The 20,516-nt window shown below is 41.1% G+C and overlaps 1 protein-coding gene and 1 pseudogene across 2 annotated transcripts in view; both read right to left on the bottom strand.

The window, feature by feature from the left end:
• Positions 1–20,196, bottom strand: part of IPO9 (importin 9) — a 58,862-nt gene extending 38,666 nt beyond the window's left edge. The window contains exon 1 of one of the 2 annotated variants that reach the window (XM_081823049.1): positions 19,986–20,196. In XM_081823049.1, coding sequence (XP_081679175.1) covers positions 19,986–20,148 — 163 coding nt within the window. In that variant the 5' untranslated portion in view covers positions 20,149–20,196. The remainder of the gene's footprint in view (positions 1–19,985) is intronic. The other variant, XM_081823048.1, reaches the window with a different exon arrangement.
• On the bottom strand, positions 8,382–15,829 carry LOC145722001 (uncharacterized protein C8orf58 pseudogene; annotated as a pseudogene).
• Positions 20,197–20,516: the final 320 nt, after the last annotated feature.

The following is a 20,516-nucleotide window of genomic DNA, read 5'->3' as shown; positions in this document are numbered from 1 at the left end:
GCATCATTCCCTTTTGGAGGGAGCTATAGATCAGTGAGGTTAAGAGCATGGATTCTGGAATCAGGCAAGTTTAGGCTCAAATCCTACTATGTCTGAATTTACACAAGTTATTTCTAAATCCCCTTTTCCTCATCTACAAAATAAGGACAACAGTCGGTATCAAGTTACCAAGCAATCCTGTGAGAACAATACATGACACACGGTAAAAACTTTAAAAATCAGTTATTGTGGCAATCCCTATCAAAACTCCAATGGCATTTTTCACAGGAATAGAACAATCCTTAAATTTGTAACCACGAGAAACCTCAAATAGCCAAAGCAATATTGAGCAAGAACAATGTTGGAGACATCCCTGATTTCAGATTAATTTACACAGCTATAGTAATCAAAACTGTATGTAACTGGCATAAAGGTACACAGATTAATGGAACAGAAGAGAGCCCCAAAATAAACCTATGGCCAATTAATTTATGACAAAGAAGTCAAGAATATACAATGGGGAAAAGGACAGTTTCTTCAATAAATAGTGTTCGGAAAACTGGACAGCCACTTGCGAAAGAATGAGACTGGACCTCTATCTTACACCATATACAAAAACTAATTAAAAAGAGCTTAAAAGACTTGAATGTAAGACCTGAAACCATAAAACTTCTAGAAGAAAACATAGGTGGTAAGTTCCCTGACATAAGTCTTAGCAATGGTCTTCTGGATTTAACACCAAAAGCAAAGGCAACAAAAGCAAAAACAAATATGTGACTACAGGCATACCTGTTTTATTGTACCTTGCTTTACTGTACTTTGTAGATACCGAGTTTTTTACAAATTGAAGGTCTGGGGCCACCCTGTGTTGAGCAAGTTTACCGGTGCCATTTTTTTCAACAGCATTTGCTCACTTTGTGTCTCTGTGACACATTTTGGTAATTCTCACAATATTTTAAACTTTGTCATTATTATTACATTTGTTATAGTGATCTGTGATCAGTGATCCTTGATGTTACTATTGTAACTGTTTTGCAGCAACACAAACTGTGTCCATATAAGATAGTGAATTTAATAATAAATGTTGTATTATGACTGCTTACTAACTGACTGTTTCCCCTTCTTTCTCCCTTTCTTTGGGTGTCCCTAGTCCTGAGACACAATGATATTGAAATTATGCTAATTAATAACCATACAATAACCTCTAAGTGTTCAAGTAAAAGGAAGAGGTACATGTCTCACACTTTAAAAAGCTTGGTGAAGAAGCCATGTCCAAAACCAAGAGAAGCTGAAAGCTAGGCCTCCTGCGCCAGTTAGCGAAGTTGTAAATACAAAGAAAAAGTTCTTGAATGAATTTAAAAGTGCTACTCCAGTGAACACACAAATGGTAAGAAAGCAAAACAGTCTTACTACAGATATGGAGAAAGTTTTAGTGGCCCAGACAGATCAAACCAGCCACAACATTCCCTTAAGCCAAAACCTAATCCAAAGCAAGGGCCTAACTCTCTTCAATTTTATGAAGGCTGAGAGAAATGAAGAAGCTGAAGAAGAAAAGTTTGAAGCAGCAGAGGTTGGGTCATGAGGCTTAAGGAGAGAAGCCGTCTCCATAACATAAAAATGCAAGCTGAAGCAAGTGCTGATGCAGAAATTACAGCAAGTGATTCAGAAGGTCTAGTTAAGATCATTCATGAAGGTGGCTACACTAAACAACAGATTGTCAATGTAGATAAAACAGCATCATACTGGAAGATGGCATCTAGGACTCTCACATCTAAAGAGAAGTCAGTGCCTGGCTTCAAAGTTCCACAGGACAGGCTGACTTGCTTGTTAGGGGCTCACGTAGCCAGTGACTTTAAATTGAAGCCAGTGCTCATTTACTATTCTGAAAATCCTATAGCCCTTAAGAATTATGCTAAATCTACTTTGCTTGTGCTCTATAAATGGAACAAGCCTGGATGACAGCACATCTGTTTATAACTTCATTTACTGAATATTTTAAGCACACTGTTGAAACCTATTGGTCAGAAAAAAAAAAAGATTCCTTTCAAAATATGACCGCTCACTGACAATGCACCTGGTCACCCAAGAGTTCTAATGGAGATGCCCAATGAGATTAATGTTTTATGCCTGCTAACACAACATCCAGTCTGTAGCATAAGAATCAAAGAGTAGGGGCGCCTGGGTGGCTCAGTCGTTAAGTCAGTTCGGCTCAGGTCATGATCTCAGGGTCCTGGGATCGAGCCCCGCATCGGGCTCCCTGCTCGGCAGGAGGCCTGCTTCTCCCTCTCCACTCCCCCTGCTTGTGTTCCCTCTCTCGCTGTATCTCTCTCTGTCAAATAAAAAAAAAATCTTTAAAAAAAGAATCAGAGAGTAATTTTGACTTTCAAATCTTACTATTTAAGAAATACATTTTGGGCGCCTGGGTGGCTCAGTCGTTAAGCGTCTGCCTTCGGCTCGGGTCATGATCCCAGCGTCCTGGGATCGAGCCCCGCATCGGGCTTCCTGCTCCGCGGGAAGCCTGCTTCTCCCTCTCACACTCCCCTTGCTTGTGTTCTCTCTCTCGCTGTGTCTCTCTCTGTCAAATAAATAAATAAAAAAAAAAACTTAAAAAAAAAAAAAAAAGAAATACATTTTTAGGGGCGCCTGGGTGGCTCAGTCAATTAAGCAACTGCCTTTGGCTCAGATAATGATCCCAGGGTCCTGGGATTGGGCCCTGCATTGGCCTTTGTGCTCAGCGATGGAGTCTGCTTCTCCCTCTGCCCCTCCCCCTGCTCATGCTCTCACCCTCTCTCTAATAAATAAAAAAATCTATTAAAAAAAAAAAGACATACATTTTGTAAAGCTATAGCTGCCATACATAGTGATTCCTGTGATGAATCTGGGCAAACTGCAAAGCTTCTGGAAAGCACCATTCTAGATGCCATTAAGAATATTCGTGATTCATGGGAAGAGATCAAAATACCAATATTAACAGGGGTTTAGAAGTTGATTCCAACTCTCATGGATGACTCTGAAGGGCTCAAGATTTCAGGGGAGGAAGTAAGTGCAGATGTGGTGGAAATGGTGAGAGAACTAGAATTTGAAGTGGAGCTTAAAGATGTGACTGAAATTGCTACAATCTCATGATAAACTTTAATGGATGAGGGGTTACTTCTTATGGATGAACAAAGGAAGTGGATTCTTGAGATGGAATCTACTGGTGAAAATGCTGTGAAGATCTATGAAATGACAACAAAGGATTTAGAATAATATATAGAGTTACTAAAACGGTGGCAGGGTTTGAGAGGATTGGCTCCAATTCTGAAAGAAGTTCTACTGTAGGTAAAATGCTATCAAACAGCATCGCATGCTACAGAGAAATTATTTGGGAAAGGAAGAATCAACTGATGTGACACACTTCACTGTAGTCTTAGTTTAAGAAATTGCCATAGCTGCGCCAGCCTTCAGCAATCAGTCCCCTGATCAGTCAGCAACCATCAACATCAAGGCAAGACCCTCCACCAGCAAAGATTGACTTGCTAAAAGCTCAGATGATGATCAGCATCTTTTAGCAATAAAGTATTTTTAATTAAGATAAGTATACTGTTTTTTAGACATAATGTTACTGCACACTTTAACAGAATACAGTGTAAACATAACCTTTATATGCAATGGGAAACCAAAAAATTCATTTGACTCGCTTTACAGCAATATCTGATTTATTGCCGTCATCTGGAACCATACCCACAATGTTTCCAAAGTGTGCCTGTACATCTAAAAAGCTGATGCACAGCAAAGGAAATCAACAAAATGAAAAGGCAACCTACTGAATAGGAGAAAATATTTGCAAATCATGTGTCTGATAGGGGGTTAATATCCAGTGTATAAAGAACACGCACAGCCCAACAGCAAAAGAACAATCCAATTAAAAACTGGAGGATCTGAATAGACATTTTTCCAAAGAAGACATACAGATGCTCAACATCACTATCAGGAAAATGCAAATCAAAACCACAATGAAATATCACCTCACATCTGTTAGGATACTATTATATTACCAAAAAGATAAGAAATAACAAGTGTTGGTGAGGATGTGGAGAAAAAGGAATCCTTGGTGCACTGTTGGCAGGAATGTAAATTGGTACAGCCACTGTGGAAGACAGTATGGAGGTTCTCCCCAAAATTAAAAATAGAACTACCATATGATCCAGCATTTTCACTTCTGGGTATTTATCCAAAGAAACAAAAACACTAACTTGAAAAGATATATGCACCCCCATGTCCACTGCATCATTATTTACAATAGCCACAATTTGGAAACAAACTAAATGTGCACTGACTAACAAATGGATAAAGAAAACGGGGTGTGTGTGTGTGTGTGTGTGTGTGGGTGCGTGTGTGTGTGTGTGTGTGTGTTTGCCAGAGATGGGGAGTGGGAGGGGTGGGTAGGGAGGAGAGGGCCAAAATGGATGGAGTCAAAAGGTACAAACCTCCAGGCCAAAATGGATGGAGTCAAAAGGTACAAACTTCCAGTTATACAATAAGTAAGTCATGGGGAAGGAATGTACAACATGTCAACTATAGTTAATAATACTGTATTGTATATTTGGAAGTTGCTAAGAGAATAGATCTTAAAAGTTCTTTCCATAAGAGAAATAAAAATTCTGTAACTGGGACGCCTGGGTGGCTCAGTCAGTTAAGTATCTGCCTTTAAATTTAAAATCTTTAAAAAATTCTGTAACTAAAATAAAATCATATATTGTGCTATTATTTGTATTGCCCACCATAAGTACATTGTAAAAAATCAGTTATTGTGCTATTATTATTCTTATCACTCATAATGAGTACATTGTTTGGCTTTCCTATCTCTGTAACTAAAGTTATTTTCTTTTTTTAATTTAATTTAAAAAAATTTTAAAGATTTTATTTATTTGTCAGAGAGAAAGAGAGCACAAGCAGGGGGAGTGGTAGGCAGAGGGAGAAGCAGGCTCCCTGCTCAGCAAGGAGTCCAACGCTGGACTCCATCCCAGGACCCTGGGATCATGACCCAAGCTGAAGGCAGACATTTAACTGACTGAGCCACCCAGGCGTCCCTAAAGTTACCTTCCATGGTAAATTCTAACTATCACAATTGGATTCCACTGGAATAGCCATCCAAAGGATATTTATACAAATAGAAAAGCTTAATACCAAGAAAAAGTCACCCATGCAGTGTTTCATATTCAAGGCTTATCCAAGTAAACAGGTTAAAAGCTACTGAAAATAATCTGTGTCTCTCTCTCTCTCTTTTTATTTTTTGAGAGGGAGGGAGGGAGAGAGGGGGAGAGGGAGAGACAGAATCTTAAGCAGGCTCCATGCTCAGTGCAGAGCCCAATTCGGGGCTCGGTCTCATGACCCTAAGATCATGACCTGAGCCAAAATCAAGAGTTGGAAGCTTAATGGACTGAGCTACCCAGGTGCCCCATGATCTATGTCTATATTTTTAAAAATGTTTTATTTTGAAATAATTCCTAGACTTAAAGAGGTGACAAATAGTACATAGAGTTCATGCATATCCTTTACCCACATTCCTCTGATATTAACAACTTACAACACAACTGTGGTTCAATGATCAAAACCAAGAAACTAACATGGGTGTAATACTATAAACTACAGACTTGATTAGAATTTCACCAGTTTTTTTCCCCCTTACTGTCCCTTCTCTGTTTCAGGATCCAATCCAAGACCCCACAATGTACTTGGTTGTCATGTCTCTTCAGTTTCCTCCAATGCATGACATTCTCTCATTCTTTCCTTGTCTTTTATGACCAGAACACTTCTGATGAGTAATGATCAGTTACTTTGTAGAATGTGTCTCAATGTGCATTTGACCCTAGTTTCCTCACGATTACATTGAGGTTATTCATTTTTGGCAAAAATATCAGAGAAATGATGCTGTGTCCTCAGTATATCCTATCAGGGAATACTTAATGTTGAAAAATTACTAGAAATGGTAACCATGATCACGGTAATGTGGGACCTACTGGGTTTCTTCACTGTATAGGTACTGTTTTTCCCTTTGTGATTGATAAAAATCTTGGGAGAGATACTTTGAAATTATGCTAATATCCTATTTCTCTTTAAACTTTGACACACTGATTTTAGTACCCACCTGTAGATCCTGTCTGCCGTGATTATTAATGGTGCTTTTGTATTTCTTTTATTCTCTTTACTCTTATTTATTGCAATTCTTTTCTAATGAAGAACTGTCTCTTCTTTCTTTATCCAATTATTTCTTTACACCAGTGTAGACTCATGTTATTTATTTTATTCTATAGTTTTAATCCAGTACTATCATTATTTAGTTTGCCAAATTGTTCTACTTTGGCCATTGGTACTCCTTTCATTTGGCTCCTATATACTTCTATACACTGCCATCCTTTTTACAGTACTGCCTTTTTTTCTGATATCACAAGATATTCCAGGCGTATCTTGTATTTTCCCTTAGGCCCTGGAATCAACTTTTTCTCCAAGGATCCCTAGTGCTTATTTTATTGGAGAATGCTATTTCAAAACCAGATCTGGATGCTCGCTGTGCTCATTGCTACTGAGGTATCACTGTTCTTAAGCCCTCTCAGAGAACCCCACGAGGAAATATATGTATGTATGTGAACGTACGCCTATACATCCATCCATCCATATACTGACACCTCAGATGCCAATCCAATGCCTCAAAGGTCATCCTACTTTTCTTCTTTTCCTGATGTAACTTTTTCTCTACCATTGATAAATCTGGGTCTCATTTTTTAAAAAAGATTTATTTGAGAGAGAGAGTGTGTGTGTGCGTGCACGCGAGCATGCAGAGGGGAGGGGCAGAGGGAGAGGGAGAGAGAAACTCCAAGCATGGAGCCAACTTGGGGCTTGATCTCACAACCTGAGATCACAACGGAGATCATGACCTGAGCTGGAAAACCAAGAGGCTGATGCTTAACCGACTGCGCCACCCAGGTGCCCCTGGCTCTCATTTTCTACAATAAATTGACTTACTCATTTCAATCTTAGTATACATGTAAACTAATTACAGAACTATTATCCCATACTCTTATGAAAAACAGACATATTAACTGGAGGACAATTTTTGTATATAGTTCTTTTTGACTTTAATCTTACAATAAATATGCAGTCAAAATACTATTTTCCAAAGTTACTTAGGTTAATTCTTTTCTCTCCTAACACTTAATAATAACTATGCTATTCATTTGCAATACAGTTAGGTTATTTGTTATTACTTCCATTTTGGGCCCCCTCCACTGTCTGATTTTAAATATTTATTTTAGGGGGTACTACTATGATTCTCAGTCAAAGCTATACAAAAAGGAACATTCCAAGAAGCATTGCTCCCTTTTCATTCCTATTAACTTCTTTCCACCCTTTCCCCACTCACTCCACATAGGTAAATGATCAATTTCTGGTTTATCTTTCCTGTATATCGTTTGCATAAATGAATATAGATACATCTGTATTTTCTTTTTTAAAGATTTTATTTATTTATTTGATAGAGAGAGACAGCGAGAGTGGGAACACAAGCAGGGGAAGGTAGTCGCTTAACCAACTGAGGCACGCAGGTGCCCCACATCTGTATTTTCTTATGTCCTCTTGTTTATATGAACAGTTCTATACTGTGCTTTTTTGCAGGTTTTTTTTCAATTAACATTATATTCTGGAATTCATTCCAAATCAGTTTGGAGATTTCTCATTCTTTTTTTTTTTACAGCTGTATAATATACCACTGTATAAATCTATTTTTTCAAATACCCTCATACACACACACACACATTAATGTAGGCAGTTAGACTGCTTCTAATATTCTGCTTTTATAAACAATGCCACAGTAAACAATGCTGTGCAGTATATATTTTCATATATATTGAAGGTGTACCTTCAGGGTAGATGCCCAGAAGTGGGTCTGCTGGGTCAAATGGTAAGTGCAGGGACACCTGGGTGGCTCAGTGGGTTAAGCATCTGTCTTCAGCTCAGGTCATGATCCCAGGGTCCTGGGATCCAGTCCCACATCAGGCCCCTTGCTCAGCGGGGAGCCTGCTTCTCCCTCTGCCTGCCACTCCCCCTGCTTGTACTCTCTCTCTCTCCTTGACAAATAAATAAAATCTTTTTTTTTTTTTAAAGATTTTATCTATTTATTTGAGAAGCTGTACCAATTTGCACCCCACTAGCAATGTTAAGAGTATTTTTCCACAGTCTTGGGGCGCCTGGGTGGCTCAGTCGTTAAGCGTCTGCCTTCGACTCAGGTCATGATCCCAGGGTCCTGGGATCGAGTCCCGCATCGGGCTCCCTGCTCCGCAGGAAGCCCGCTTCTCCCTCTCCCACTCCCCCTGCTTGTGTTCCCTCTCTCGCTGTGTCTCTGTCAAATAAATAAAATCTTTAAAAAAAAAAAAAAAGAGTATCTTTCCACAGTCTCATCAACAGAATGTGGTATTGTAATTTAAAAATTTTGCCAGGCTGATAGATAAGAAATGGTATCTTGATGTTTTAATTTGTAGTTCTCTAATCACTTTAAACTTTTTTTGTATGTCCGAGTGCTTTTTTTGAGGGGGTGTGTGTGATTTGTCTGTCCATGTCTCTCCTATTTTTCTACTAGAGTTTTTTGGTCCTTTGTTCCTCATTTTTTTTTTTTTTTAACAGTTTAATCTTGTTTTATCTTCATAACAACACTGTGAAGTAGGCAGGGCAGGTATCATTAAACCATTTGGGAGATTGAGCAGGAAGCTATGGCTCAGAAAAGTTAAGGGATTTTGTCAAGATCTAAAAGCTAGAATGGGTCCCTGGTTTCAGCTCTGATGTGTAAAGGCTATCAGAGATCAAAGCAGCTGAAGACCGACCTTGAAGCTTACTCTGCTATTCTCCATGTTGCCCCTGACCCTTCCATTCCAGGTTTGGTTTTCAGGGACTCTGCTCCACAGGCAAGAGACTCCATGCAGAGGCACCCAAGATAGTACCCTTCTCTGTTCTGGGGCTGCCCACGATGGTATGAGGAAAGCAGGACTCTAAATTAGTAACTGCCCACTGAGGAATGAAGGTCAGTTCTATCCTTCCAGTTACCTCCCCCAGAAGACCAACCTGCTGAGTGTAGGATTCAGAAAAGATGGTTGGATCCAGCCAGTTCACAACAGTGACAGACTCACAAAGATACATGTATCATTTTGCATAAATACACATCTGTGATATTCTAGGCCCCAACAGATCACCATGCCAAACACGCTCCATGGACTCCAGATAAATAAGCTAGTTCACACTGTCTAGGCCCAGATATTTCTGGGAGCTGCCATACCTTGGGGCCTCTCAGGGAACCAGGGCTCCTCTGCCAGGCTGCCCAGAGGAGAAAGATCCAGCCCTCTCCTCAGAGAGAAGGGTGAGCATCAGCAGCTTTTCCTGGCAGTGCCCTGAAGCAGCAACAGGGAAAAGGGCGAGGAAGAAGACTTCACCGAACACCCCTCCACCCAGCGTCATGTCCCTGTACCAGTCTCAGCATACAGAAAGGTTTTTGCTTGTTGCTTAACCACAAATGATGGCATAAAGGTCTTCCAGAGGGGCTGGCATGGAGGTCTTTTAGGGACACCCCTTGACTCAATCCTTGGGGCAGGGCGATCAGGAGGGGCAGGGGACTCAAGGTATCTCAGGTTCCTCCAAAGGATCCGGCTGAGCAGGACTGATCTTGTTCCAGTGGAAGAGATCCCACTTGTGTCCCTGGAAAGATGGAAAGATGTAAGCGGCTCTGCTGGGGCCTCTAACAGCCTGGGAGGGTTGGCACTAGGCACCCCTACCTTTAGGGGTGAAGCGGTCTCCTGTGTGTGGCTGAGCAGTCTGTGCACCTCATTGCCTGGGGCACAAGAAGGTGGAGGTGAAAGGGCCAGGGCTGGCTCCTTTTCCCCCTCTGCTTCACGACCCCTTGGGGGCCTCTGGGTCTGCAGTTGCAAGTAGAGCTGCTGGAGCCTTGCCATCTGCTCCCGCACTAGGCAAAGGTATTGCAGGTATTGGAGACTCTGCCCTGGGAGACAGGCCTAGTTTAGGCCCCAGGTACTGCACCATCTCTGCTTCTCCCATGGCTGCCTCTAGGTCAATTTCTGCTCCTAGGTCAATTCCTGCTTCAGTGGCCTCCTGTTCCCTTGCTCCAAAAAGGGGCACTTCACATTCAGGCTCACTTGGCTTCAGGGAGTGGTGGTGTTGTGACATGCTGGCAGGGGAAGTTGGGAGCTGGTGGGACTGCTCCAGCTTACAGTTGGCCAGGAGCCTGCCTAGATGGGCAGGAGGTTCCATGGCAGCAAGGGTCAGGGGCTCAGGGGGCTGTCCCCAACCACCATCTCCACTCCTGTGTCCTGGGAGGCCAGTTTGAGAAGTGGTTCCTGCCTCCTGAGACCTCTCAGCTAGCCATTCCCCTTCCAGAAATCCAGTGAGCAACCTTGAGCGGCATCCAGGATCCATCTGTAGGTGCTGCTGACTCCAGGTACTATACAGCTGCATGCTAGGTCCTTGCCAACCCCATCTGCCATCTCTCTTTTTTTTTTTTTTTTAAAGATTTTATTTATTTATTTGAGAGAGAGAATGAGAAAGAGAGAGCACGAGAGGGGGGAGGGTCAGAGGGAGAAACAGACTCCCCGCTGAGCAGGGAGCCTGATGCGGGACTCGACCCCGGGACTCCAGGATCATGACCTGAGCCGAAGGCAGTCGCTTAACCAACTGAGCCACCCCGGCGCCCCCCATCTGCCATCTCGTAACACCTTGATTTTCAGGCCAAGTCTTTCCCTGCTAGCCATAGGTTGTCTAGGTTGCTCCATCCTAACCCCATCCTCCTAGACAGCATCCCCACCCCATTCTTCTTTCCCAGATAAAGATAGGGAAACACAGCCCTCAATTTTTTTTTTCAGAGCCTTCAATTCTATAAGAGTTCTTTACATACAAAGAATATTATCCTTCTGTCTGTGTATGTTGTGAAAAATTTCTCCCAGTTTTTCAGCTGTCTTTTGACTTTCTATATGGTGGTTTTTGTCATGCAAATGAAAAACATTATTTTATGCAGTCAAATGTATCAATCTTTTATTGCCTCTGAATTTTGTGCCATAGTCAGAAAGCCTTTCCTTATGCCAAGGTTAAAGAAAAATTCATCCATATCTTCTTCTATAACTTATATTGTTTCATTTTTTAAATATTTAGATTCCTAATCCATTTGGAGTTTACTTTTTTGTATGGTATGAGGTATTTATCTAATTCCAAATAGCTACCCAGTTGTCCCAGCACCCTTTATTAAGAAGTCCATCTTTACCCCAATGATTTGAGATGCCACCTTTATCTATACTATATTTCTGTAGGTACTTGTGTCTATTTCTATTTTATTCCACAGTTCTATTTGTGTATTCATGCACAAGTGCCATGCTGTTTGTTTTAATTATAGAGGATTTATATAATGTTTTAATGTCTGGTAGAACTAGTCCCTCCTCAAAGTTTTCCTTTTCAGTGTTTTTGGAGCTATTCTTTCACGTTTGTTTTTCTGTGAAATTTAGAATCAACTTCTGTACTCCTCTATAATGTTGAGTTGTTCCATCCAAGGATAGCACATGTCTTTCCATTTGTTCAAGTCTACTTTTCCCCCCCATTTTTCTATAAATACTTTAATACATATCTCTGAAAGATAATTTTTCAATTGAGGTAAAATTCACATAAAATTAACCATTTCTTTTTTTTTGTTTTTTAATACATTTTTTTTTTTTAAGATTTTATTTATTTGACAGAGAGAGAGACAGTGAGAGAGGGAACACAAGCAGGGGGAGTGGGAGAGGGAGAAGCAGCGTCCCGCGGATACTTAGTGTGATGATGCGGGGCTCGATCCCAGGACCCTGAAGCTGAAGACAGCCACTTAACGACTGAGCCACCCAGGCGCCCCTTTTTTGTTTTTTTAAATTAACCATTTTAAAATGAAAAATTCAGTGACATTTAGTACATTCACAATGTTGTGCAACCACCACCTCTACCTAATTCCAAAACATTTCCATCATCCTAAAATAAAACCCATACCCATTAAGCAGTTATGTTCAAGTTTACTTTTTTATGTGCATGTCTTTTTTATTGTTATGTTAATCACCATACATTACATCATTAGTTTTTGATGTAGTGTTCCATGATTCATTGTTTGCGTATAACACCCAGTGCTCCATGCAGAACGTGCCCTCTTTAATACCCATCACCAGGCTAACCCATCCTCCCACCCCTCTCCCCTCTAGAACCCTCAGTTTGTTTTTCAGAACCATGAGACAATGGACTCTGAAAATTAAGTTTACTTTTTAAGTCTTTCAGGACTGTTAATAGTTTCCCCCAATAGGTTCTTGTACATTTCCTGTTAATTTTATCCCTAAGTATTTTTCTTTGTTGCTATTGTAAATGGACTTTTAAAAAACCACCATTATGTCCTCTAGCCTTTTGTTTGTCTATATGAAGGCTATTGATTTTCGCATTTTATGCCCTACCTCTTTACCAAATCCTTAGATTCTTTTTTTTTTTTTAAAGATTTTATTTATTTATTTGAGAGAGAGAGAATGAGAGACAGAGAGCATGAGAGGGAGGAGGGTCAGAGGGAGAAGCAGACTCTCTGCCGAGCAGGGAGCCCGATGCGGGACTCGATCCCGGGACTCCAGGATCATGACCTGAGCTGAAGGCAGTCGCTTAACCAACTGAGCCACCCAGGCGCCCCCCAAATCCTTAGATTCTTAACTCATTCTTATTACACCCTTATTTTAAGCTGTAGTTTTTTTAAAAGATGTTTTTATTTTTTATTTTATTATTTATTTAGAGAAAGACAGAACGAGAGCAAAAGCGAGGGGGGAGGGGCAAAGGGAGAGGGAGAGAGAGAATTCCACCCAGACTCCCTGCTGAGCAGGGAGACCCACATGAGGCTCGATTTCATAACCCATGAGATCATGAACTGAGACGAAACCAAGAGTTGGATGCCTAACTGACTGAGCAACCCAAGCACTCCTCAACTGCAGTTTTTGATACAATCTTATGGCACCTATCTTTTCACCCAGGAAATTATTTTTGCAAGAGCACCACAAAAGAAGCCACAATATTTCTAACGAATTTAGTTAAGTGATTAAAACACAAGCAAACACTTCAAACCTGTAGAATTACCTCTAAATATACTGAAATTCATTCTAATTCTTAGGACTGGTTGGGTGAGCCCAGGCTCTGGTAAGTCCGTGAAACTATAAACAGAAAAAACACTAGGTGTCCACAACGCAAAGATATGGGAATCAACTTTCAGAATGGACTAAAACACTTATGAGTCAGATATAATTCTGAAAGACCTCCTGGATACCAACCAGTGTCCAAGTTTAATGGAAAAAAGCTCTTTAAAATGCATGTGTGAAATTCAATTAAAGGAGAAAGAGCACTTGTAAAGGTACCCACCCCCACTTTCTTTGACTTCAGATACTTAGTGTGATGATGGATGTTAACTTTACAGCCCCAAGTCTGTTTAGAAGTCACTGTCCACCCAAGTTTAGCTTCCTTGGATACAGTCAGCCAATTCTGTGACAATTATGTGTTATCTTTCAGGATGTTCCATACGTATTCATAAATTACATGGGCCATACAGTATTTTCTTTTAAAGTACTTATTTCAATTTTTGTGTGGACCACTGTGATATGGGTTTTAATGTTCCTGGCAAGAGCACAATTTATGGATCATTATTACAGGGACAAACTAAAATGGGGTCAAGATGAGCAAAATTTTTAATCATACGATATGAAAAAGATACTGAGGTATAAAAATCAGAGTTTTTGAGAAGATATGAAACTTGAGGCAAGGCTATAAAGCTTAAACAAATTTGAATAATTACCTTTCCAATGAAAGCACAGATACTGTTACAGTTGTAGGGTAACACTACGGCTCACAGAAGGGAAATGGAACCACCCACTTTCCATCAGTCAACAACAGCATCAATTAGAAGAATTGTTACAGCATGAAGACCAGGCAAACTCTATACACAGGTCCTGCCACGTTCGGGGGGTCCTTTCTCATCAACCTAAGAACATCAAGTCTACTCTTTTTAAAGAAAAGCTTAGTGTGAATACATTTTTTTTTTTTCATACCAGTGCCAGAAGGTAGTACTCTAGTAATGATCACAATAGCTGGGAGCTCTCCACTCTAACACAAGCTTTAAATTAATCTTGTCTAGTATTGAGATCATCAAAGATCACACCCCAATTTCCACTAATCACTTTGCATATACTGCTGAGATTGCAAGGGATGGTGAGAGTAAGAGGCTATCGGAAGATTAAGGTCCATGCGGGATCAAGAAACCTGAGTCAACTAGGGGATCTGTACCTACAACAAGCATTATAAGATAGATTTCTCTGAAAGTTTATTTCCTCCACATAGGAAAGAAGAGGCTTGAAAGTTCAAGTAATATGACTCTCTGCTCAAAAGCATTAATGGGAAAGAAAATCTTCAAATAATATAATCACCATTAACTAAAGACAAATTTTAAAAACAGACTGGATAAACAACAGATTTTCTTTTCTACAGGCTCCCACAGTTTCAAAACCAGTGGCCATATGATCAGCTCTGGTTTGGAAATCCCAAAACTTCAAAGACCAAGAACTCACCTGCATTAGGTTATAAGGGGATATGAGGGAAAGTTCAATTATTATTTATTTAATCCAATTTATTCTGCCTAGACTATATACCCATTAGAAATACAGGGGTATCAGTCACCATGGGAGTTTCATGCCATAAAACTTAGTTTATTTAAAAGCTATATGAAGAATTGTTTACAAGGAATGATAGTGGTGTGGTGACGGGTGAACTCTGTGCTTTAACACTAATGCACAGAAGGAAAAGCCAGAGAAAAATCCTTAAGTTCTCTGACTTGTTTTAAACCATCAACATGGCTGTTCCTATCCAGTGCTGATTTCTGCTAAGTAGTAAAAATTCTATTTACAGATACTTACTTAACAGAGACCATATATTTTTTGAAGAAATACAACTAAGTAAATCTGTAAAGAAAAGGTACTTTTACTTATATTTTTGTGTATTGGGGGATTTCCAGTTTTGCTGATTGGTGTCTTTAACATAATTTCTTTAGAAAGCATTAGAAAGGACAGCTGAATAACTTGCTTTGGGATGATTAAGGCAGAAAAGTACAAGAGACACAAAGATACATAGCTGTTTTATTTTGTCTTGCTTGGAAAGGACAATTCAGATTAAACTAAGATTCAATCTACAATCAATTAAGCCGAAGGGGGACCATTCAAATGGGTTGTATAAAGTTAGCTTTCTAATGCCATTTTTGTTAGATTTAATTTCTCTAGTTCCTTTTCCCAAGGTGAAGATAGACCTGTTCTGTCAATCTGGGTTTTCACCTTGACTGTAGGTTCTTGAGTACTTTTATCCAGCCCAAAATGGTATGCTCTGACATCCTTTCTAAGAAAGCTTTTGCCCTCATCCCTTAACTCATTCTCTGGTGTTTTAGACTGGTGTTTAGACTTTTGCTCTGCTCTCTCATTATCCTTGCTCCCCTTTCACGCCACTAGGCAAAAACATTATCTGTCTAAAACCTGGCTTAGAAGGGAAGATCCAAAGGAGAGCGTGGAGAATAAAGGATTAAGTTAAGAAACATATACTATTGGTCTTAAGGGTCTACTAAAGAGACATGAGACTTGGTAGTGCTTTGACAGTCAGGGAAGCTACTACTAGGAAGAACTGTGAATAGGGTTTGGTTGGGAAAGGAGGTAGTTCTGAGTAAAGCTCTGGAGAAGCCCCCCTTTTCTCACGGGGGTTGGTAAGCACCACAAAACCACAGCTGAAAGGAAAAAGAAAACTCCACCACTGGCCTTTTTCCGAGCGTGGCCGCCTTCCGCTCGGCTCAGTGCCCGCCACATGCCCAGGAGTGCGTCTGGATCCTTGAGGGGCTCCCTTCGCAGGTGACAGTGCTTACGCTATACTGTAAGAGAGCCAGAAAAGTGCCCATGAGAACCAGAAAGCAAACCTCCAGCTAGCAGGAACATCTCTCTAGGCATCTAAGATGGGGGTGGGGGTGGGGAGATCAACACAGATACCTGAGCAGCATCTGAATGCCAGGAAAAGTGAGGGAGAGATAATCCCCCCCCCCCAGTTCAATATAATGGTGATGGAAAAAAGTATTTTATGTGATGTATCTGCTAGGAGCAAGACAGAAAAGACTAAGTCAAAGCCAAATGGTGGGGGAAAATGTCTTCACTTCCAACAGACGGAAAGAAATAAGAGAAGAAAATGACCTAGGGTCTAAATTTCATTATATAAGAGTCTGCTATGCTGGCCTGGAGAATTAGAGCTTATGAATGAAAGCAACTCATTCTACCACTTGGGTGATGCTGCTCTTAGAGGAAAGTAGAGACAGAAGGAAAACCTTCATTCTAAGATATAAAAAAGTAAAGCATAAATACACCGAAAATAAAGAGCTGATATTCTCATAAGTCATGATCTTGTAAGTCAGACAAAAAAGAAAGGCTCAGTAGACATTAGACTTTGATGTAAGAGATCTCTGGCAGTTCACAACCTTTCCGATCTTTTTTAACTACTATGTTTATAAAATGCTTGATATGACCCTGCCTGTTAAATAAAACAAGAATTAGAAGAATGCTCTAACAGATCAAAAGAGTTTTATTTTTCCTCTGTTGAGGCAGAACTCAATTCCTGCAAATTCGGCTTATCAAACTCAAAATCTCAATCTTCCTAAGGAAAAAAGAAAGGGGACCATTTATCTGTTGGAATACTGTAACAGCAGAGGAACTTCCAAACTTTCAAGTAATATGCTTCTTAATTCCGGATGGGAGTGTGTCTGAAGAAGGTGGTTTGTGGCACCATCTCCTTCTCTAATGAACCACTGTTAAATAGGGTTTCTATTCAGAAAGGTTTGTTGGGTTTCCCTCAGATTCCTAGTGACTGGGGAAAATGGAAAGCGCAGGAACTCAAGAACATCATTCCAGGACACCAGGCTGATTTTATCTTGATCCTTTTGAAATCAACCCAGTATCAGAGATGGATCTCTCACATATATACACTTCCTTGGCTTAGACTTAAGACAGTAGGCTCCCATTCTGGAAAACACAATAACTAATTACTTCTTGGAAAATTTCAGTTGGCAGACTAAATGACCAGAATGTACTTTGGGCTCCAGCAACCTCAATTTTCTAGGATAAATGCTTCTTAAAATCTCATCGTCCCAAGAATCTGGTCAGAGTATGTCAACCTCTCTTGTCTGTCCATTTAACAGAGGAGGGTTAACAAATGATCTGTGTTCTTTCCTTCAAAATTAGAAATTCTTCCACTTAAGCTCCAGGACTAGGACTAGGCAACCAAGGAAGGTGGTACATCTGTTTGTCAAAGGGAGCAGACTGGTAAATCTTAAAGATCAACTGGGACCAGTCTTCCATGTGAGGCAATAATAAATGGCTTACAAAGACAGTGTGGTAATTTGTGTTTAACCAGATTTGGTTGTTACCTGACACTGGATCCCAGGAACCAAAAAGATCAAAAGATTACCAGAACACAAATGATAACAGACACCAACTCTCAGATTTCTCATTTACTTCAAGTTCTAAGGAAGTGTGTTTCCTAGGACCAGAAAGCAAGGTTCTTCCACTAGGATAAAACTAAAATGTGAAGCAACTCCAAAGGAATGGAAAATGATTTGTTCATTCATTTATAAGAATGGTTCCTACTCTGGCCTACAGGGTGTTCTAATAATAATAGGAAGAGCAGTGTCCTACCAGTTTCATCAGGACAGATAGTTGGCTAAATCCTGGCTGCGAAGCCAGGTGCTATATTTTCATCTAAAGGAAGGCAATGGCTAGTGGAAAGAAATTAGTGACCATGTTAAGGAACCATCTGAGATTCAGACAGAATATAAGACAGGAGGTACTCTGGACCAGTGGCAAAAATAACTTGGTAAAGCCCATAAGAAGAGGAAAGGAGAGAAGCAAGGTACTACATCTGAGGAATGGATCATCACCCTCCATCTATAAAGAGATTACTGAAAAGGGGTGAATTTTTATCGTTTTTAAATAAACATAAGGAATTGGATTATTTAAACAACGCAAATAGCCTCCAAAGGGTCCAAAGCACTGCAATCAACTCCAGAGACCTGGTCCAACCCTGTACATCACATCCTAAACCTGTGAGTCATATGCCTTAGTACTAGACCATCAATATCAGGTCACTGTATTATATAGCCTTTTTATGTAGCACAGCATGCCTGATAGCACATTACCAGTAAGCTAAGGTGTGTGTGTTTCAGTCTATTCCCGTCAGTGGCCTAAATCAAATGCAAAACGCTGCACTTCCGTTTAATTTTAGATTTCAAGGCCCCAAAAGATGAAGAAAATGAGAGACTAGAATTTCAAAAAGATCTCAAGAAGTTTATACAATAATCGGCTATGCCTGGATGAGACCATGGTACTGGCTAGAGAAGGGATCAGAGCCCAAGTGGAGCTGTTATTGGACAGTTAAAAAATGCACCAAGGTTCACCTCTTGTAGGAAGGTGCCAGACTTACATCTGGGCACCAGGAACATTGGATATCATTCACGGAAGGCATGAAACCCTCAACTTTATTCAAGTAGTAACTTGAATGTGATGAGGTTCCTTTGCTTTGTCACTCTTCCTCCTCAATATTCAAGGGAGGCAGAGACTGTGAATTAAAAATTTTTATCTAAGCGACTGCAATAACTGCAATCAATCTATGCATGGCTCTCAAAAAGCTTTCTCCTAACCAGTGGTTGCTCCTACTGTAGAGTCTGACATTTTACAGAACAATGACAATTACAATTAGGCCTTCAAAATGGTCCTTAATCTATTATATCCCAAATCTCAATGTATTTTCAACAGAAGGAAATTCATTTTCAACAGCGATCTCATATTGTGAGAGAATATAAAATTAAAGGAAGATTTGTCTGAAGTTCTTTTTCAGTAAAAATCCTAAGCCCAGTAGGACAGCAAACTCAAGGTTTTGAGTGTGACTGGTTAGTCCATGGACAATTTCCCGAATCTCAGAAGAGGCCTCTAAGAGGTGGCTGAGCTGGGGGAAATTCTAAAGATTTGCAGTTCTTCCAGTGAAGCCCTGACAAACCAAATATATTTCTTACATAAAGACCAAGAGGATTTTCCCTCCTCCTGTTTTAGGATCAAATTGTTCTTTGTAAAGTGGCTACACTGGGCCTGGTGAAAGGCCCACTCAGCAGAAAATTCACAATCTCAAACCAATAGTTTGTTTTTTCTCCATCACTTTAAAGCATATAATAGGAGTACGGGGACAAAGAGTCAAAGACAAAGGATCAGTTCCTTCAAACAGAAATGCACACAGCGGTATTTAACAAGTGCAAATTATTTTCAAAAATTAACGGGGAGTATGATCAGGAAGGTGAATCATCTGCACATGCACTGAATTTGATTTCTGGAAAAACATTAAGAGGTAAAACGACCAGCTAGGCTTATAACTCAGAGGCAGAAACTTGTTTGATATGTACTAAGCTTTGATAGCCGCGTCCTCAAGGCTCTGCCCTCTCACCACTTCTAATAACTCCCCTTACTCTTATCTCAGTAAAACCGAGCTGGCAAAGAGGACAGCAAAAGACCCTGGTCTGAACTCAAAAATGTTTCCCAGACCGCGCGACTTCCTCCAACAGCAGCAGGTCTAGCTCCATCTCGGTCCTCCGCAGATCCCAGACTCCATCTAGCTTTTCTAGTCTCCACCCTCCCCCTCCCCTTCGAGGCTCCACCTCCCCCGACCCTCTCCTCCAGGCGCGCCTCCCCTCTCCCGGACTTCCACAGCCACCGGGGGACATCGTCCTCTCGCTTCCTACCGCACTCCCGCCTGCTGGGCCTCGGTGCCCAGATCTCCATTGGCTGACTCCCCTTGCCCCCGGCCGGTCCGGAGCTGCGGCCAGCGGATAGTACGGCCGGCCCAGGTCCGACCCATCCTCGTGACGGTCCCGCCTCACTCACCCTCTGTCACCTCGAGCACCTTAATCTGTTCCTCGGCAGCCGCTCGCACCTCCTGCACTGGGGACAGGATTCCGGTGAGGGTATCCACCAAAGCCTCCTTCAATCCTTGTGCCACTGGACCCGGCAGCCCGGAGGCCGCACCACCCGCTGCCGCTGCCGCCATCTTTCTTCCCTTCAGCCCGCCAGCCCCGCGGCCGGGACCCGCCACTAAATGACGGCTCCCGCGCGCGGCCAATCCGCGAAGCCGCGCCTGCGCACCAGAGCAGGGCGGGAGCGAGAAGGGGGTGGGGAATGGGCCTAAGCCTCCAGAGACAGCGCCTCCTTTCGTAATGGACGAAAACCGCACCTTTTCGCGCAAGAATCACTTCACATTTATATGAAAACTGAGGTTAGGGGGATTTTCTAAAGTGGAACAGCAAGTTAGCAAACTCACTTGGAACAAACGCCATGATATAGGACTTTAAATTCATGGATCTTTCAGGTATAAGATACTTTGTTAGAAGAGAGGAAGTGAAATGGGAATGGGTGTAG

This window comes from Leptonychotes weddellii, chromosome 6, assembly GCF_054177405.1.
Source record: "Leptonychotes weddellii isolate Sample4059 chromosome 6, ASM5417740v2, whole genome shotgun sequence".
NCBI classification, from domain to species: Eukaryota; Metazoa; Chordata; class Mammalia; order Carnivora; family Phocidae; genus Leptonychotes; species Leptonychotes weddellii.
The sequence above is the reverse complement of the archived record's forward strand: the minus strand, read 5'-3'. Positions and strand labels throughout refer to the sequence as shown.